This window comes from Acomys russatus, chromosome 13, assembly GCF_903995435.1.
Source record: "Acomys russatus chromosome 13, mAcoRus1.1, whole genome shotgun sequence".
NCBI lineage: Eukaryota > Metazoa > Chordata > Mammalia > Rodentia > Muridae > Acomys > Acomys russatus.
In genome coordinates this window covers 6,081,882-6,085,637 of record NC_067149.1, presented here as the reverse complement: position 1 = coordinate 6,085,637, position 3,756 = coordinate 6,081,882, and the positions used below count along the sequence as shown (strand labels likewise).

Genomic DNA, 3,756 nt, shown 5'->3' with positions numbered 1-3,756 from the left:
AGATTTTATTTGAGGCAAAGAGAAGTCTGACCCAAAGGAATACAGATCTAAGCACTCAAAACCTGTTAATGACACTACTTGGGCTCTACGTCTTGCTCTCTTTGCCTAGAAAGGGTGCTAGTGTTAAACGTCCTCCAGGTGGGGAAGAAGAAAGACCAAGAAAGGCTGGATGAAACACCTCAGCTACTGATGTTACTCTCCAAACTAACAAATTCTGCAACATGCCACCTAGTGAAGAGGATACAGGACACAGGACACCAGAAAGGACAGATGAGACAGGAAGAACAGGTGCTAGTCACTGGGGAAAAGCAGGGATCCAAAGCTTCAGACTTCTGCATGGAAGGGGTAATCTTTGTGTTTGGCACAGATCATCAAGTCACATACCCTCCAGTTCCTCTTGTAGCTGAGTAGAGTGGTCACATACTCACTGCTCAGCTCAAAACCAAAGACCTTAAAGTTCTCAGTAATGTGTATCACAGACTTGGGGATCACTACCAAGTTCCTTTGTATAGTAAATCAGATCAGCCCCTGGCATGTAGTTTTATTATCCTTGGCTGCAATTATTTTGATTCTGGGATCCTCCATGAGAGAAAGGACATTAGGCTTGTCCCAGGGCCTGTCAGGAGAACCAAGGGGACCGTACACAGTCACCATGATGCCTCTGGAATGGTAGTATTGAATCAGCTTCTCCGGAGTTAAATATTGGTGGCACTCAGTCTGGTTAACTGCAGGCTTATATTTTAAGCCAGGTTTGTTTAGGATCATCTCAGTCTGAAGAGGGTTGAAGTTGGAGACACCAATCACTTTCACCAAACCTTCATCCACTAGTTGTTCCATGGCTGTCCAACTGTCCACAAAATTGGTGTCACTAGGAATCACGTTCCCTGATGCATCCAGCAGGAAAATAATCAGATGCAGATGAATAAGGTAGAGGTGTAGGTAGCATAGCTGCAGGTCACTGAATGTCTTCTGGCAGGCTCCTTTCACCACGCTCTTGTCATGGAATATGCACCACAGCTTACACATGATGAAGAGCTTCTGGCGCTTCACCAACTGCTCCTTGAGCTTATCCTGAAGGGCCACTCCCACCTCCTTCTCACAGTCAGTGTCGTGGTACCCAGTGTCAATGGCTAACTTTTCGGCCTCAGTCCTCTGGCCAGGATGGGACTTCCAGGTGCGCAGGCCCAGGGTGGTCGTCCAGATGGATGGTCATGATCTATGCATGTTACACAAGCTGACTGGCAACTGTGATCAGGCTACATTTTTATCATAGAAACAAAAAAGGAGAGAATTTAGATATCTATTGTATATGAAGTCTTATGTTCAATCTCAATATTACATAAGACCAGTGTGGTAACTCCCAGAAATGATATCAGCTTTTGGGAGATACAGGAAGGAGGAAAAGAAGATCAAGGTCATTCTCTGCTACCTAGTGACTTTAGGAGGGATACCTGAGACCTTGTCTCAGGTGAAACAAAATTTTTGAAGGAATATGAGAGCTTTTGTATCCTAGAACAGTGATTTGTTGTAATGGTTCCAGAATTAACCAAATATAGCACAGCTGCAGGTCACTGAGTGTCTTCTGGCAGGCTCCTTTCACCATGCTCTTGTCATGGAACATGCACCACAGCTTACACATAATGAAGAGCTTCTGGTGCTTCACCACCTGCTCCTTGAGCTTATCCTGAAGGGCCACTCCCACCTCCTTCTCACAGTCAATGTGATGGTACCCAGTGTTCTCCAAACTCAAATTTCCTCTATTGCTTTTAGTAAATTGATCAGTAGCTCAAAGTACAACTCAGATATGTTTCTTCTCAATAGATAGTTTCTCATCTTTAATGAGATCACTGGGCGTTGGGTAAGGCTGTGGTGGCTATTATCATTTGGAGACTAATGAACCTACAAGCCAATCACAGCCCTGGCAGCTAGATTCAGCCAATGGCCTACAGTTCTTGGCAGCTAAAGTCACAAGGAGGCACTTTCCTGAATCAAACCCCTGTACAGAAACTACTGGGACTCTGACTTCATATACCATTTCTTCTTACCTGCTATTAGATAACCCAGAAATTTGAGGTTTTGCTGGGAAGCCTACTGGGAGCTCCCATAAGCTTTTTACTGTCCCCAGTAGCTCGATTCTATAAAGTTGACAACAGCACAGATTCGTTGTTCGGTAATAGATAAAGAGTGTGATTCCAGGGAGTTATTCATGCACATCATTTTATTCAGCCCTCAAATAAACCTGTTCAATGGGAGTTTCTGCTTAGACATCCTATTTCATATTGTTGATTCACTAAAGTTAAACTCACAGGCGGCCCTTTTACTCCTGCTTGAATGAAGCTTTTCTAACACATGCATTTTGTGTTTAAAGCACATCAAAGATTTCTTGTTCTTAGTATCATTAGGCATTTGCAGCAGGCCACTTTCAACATCAAAATCACCAACAGAAACTGAAAACCTAAGAATCACACACCACTACCTACAGTATATAAAAGCACCTTTGTGGTAGGAGGACTCAGGAAGAACTACAGACTACCTTGCTTTCTGGTACCTCACCTGGGAATGAATAGATTGCCAACTCAAAAGTTTTACCATTTTGTGTATATGGATCTTGGTAAATGTTGACAAAAGTTTTCAATATTGATTTGCAGGTGAAATGGTGCAGGTGATTAGCAAGGAAATGGCTAGGTAAATAAAAATGAATGGGTAATGAATATAGATTGTAGCATTAGTTGCTATACATACTATTTATTATTTAGGATCTAGTGCTGGTTAAGGTTCAAGTTTCAAGATGTTTAAGATGTAGTTCAAATTTCTAATCTATTACTGTGATAAAAATATTCTGACCAAATGCAAGTTAAGAGAAGAAAATTTTGTTTTGTTTTGTTTTTTAAGCTTCCAGGTCACAGTCTCTCACTGAGTGAATCCAGGAAAAGAATTCAAAAGTTGACCTGCTGGCTAATCCTCATTGCATTACCTCTAACCCCCACCCCCCAAAAAATCAATTCTCAGCTAAAGAAGTATAGCAGGAGCTTGAAAATTTCTGCTAGACAAGTGGCTTGATGCTGCTCATGCTTAACTAGCTTTCTTATGCATTCTAGGACCACCTGTTCAGGGAATGTTGTTGCTCAGCCTCAGTGTAGGCTTGGCTCTCCTTCACCAGTCAGCTATCCAGCCAGGCCCTCACAGACATGCATGTAGGCAAGCTGGATCTAGGTAATTCTTCAATTAAGACTGTCTTCTTAGATGACTCTAGGCTGTGTCAAGTTGACAATTAAAGGTAACTGGAACATGTACCGTGTCTTCGGTTTAGAAATTCTTCATTTAGCCAGTTTAATGGTCTATGTTCATTTATAAGATGGAAAAATCATCACATCCACAGAGATAAGTGGATTTCAAAATGTCCCCACTCAAGTTTTTATGACTTTATAGAAATTTGATTTGAGAAAAGACATGGTCGTTGTGACTCTAGTGTTTTAACTTTAAAATCAGATTATACTACTGATCAACTCAGGATTTGTTTTTACTCTTAGCACACACAGTACCTATTCCTGTGATTTAATTTTTAAAATTTTATGTTTCTTTTTTGTATGTGTTTACATTTGTGTATATGTGCATAGGTATACAGTGTCTCCAGAGACACCGGTATGGGCATTAAATAACCTGAAGTTGTATCTTCAGGCAGTTGAAAGTCATTCAGTCTTGATGCTGGGACCAAACTCCAGTCTGTTAGAGAAAATCAGGAGTTCTTAATCTCTG

At 41.4% G+C, this 3,756-nt stretch overlaps 1 protein-coding gene across 1 annotated transcript; it reads right to left on the bottom strand.

The window, feature by feature from the left end:
• Positions 1 to 324: 324 nt before the first annotated feature.
• On the bottom strand, positions 325 to 1,200 carry LOC127196941 (aldo-keto reductase family 1 member B1-like; the record flags this gene model as incomplete). Its single annotated transcript, XM_051154651.1, is given in 1 exon segment — positions 325 to 1,200. A coding segment is annotated over 1 exon segment (876 nt), but the record flags the coding sequence as incomplete, so codon positions are not given.
• Positions 1,201 to 3,756: the final 2,556 nt, after the last annotated feature.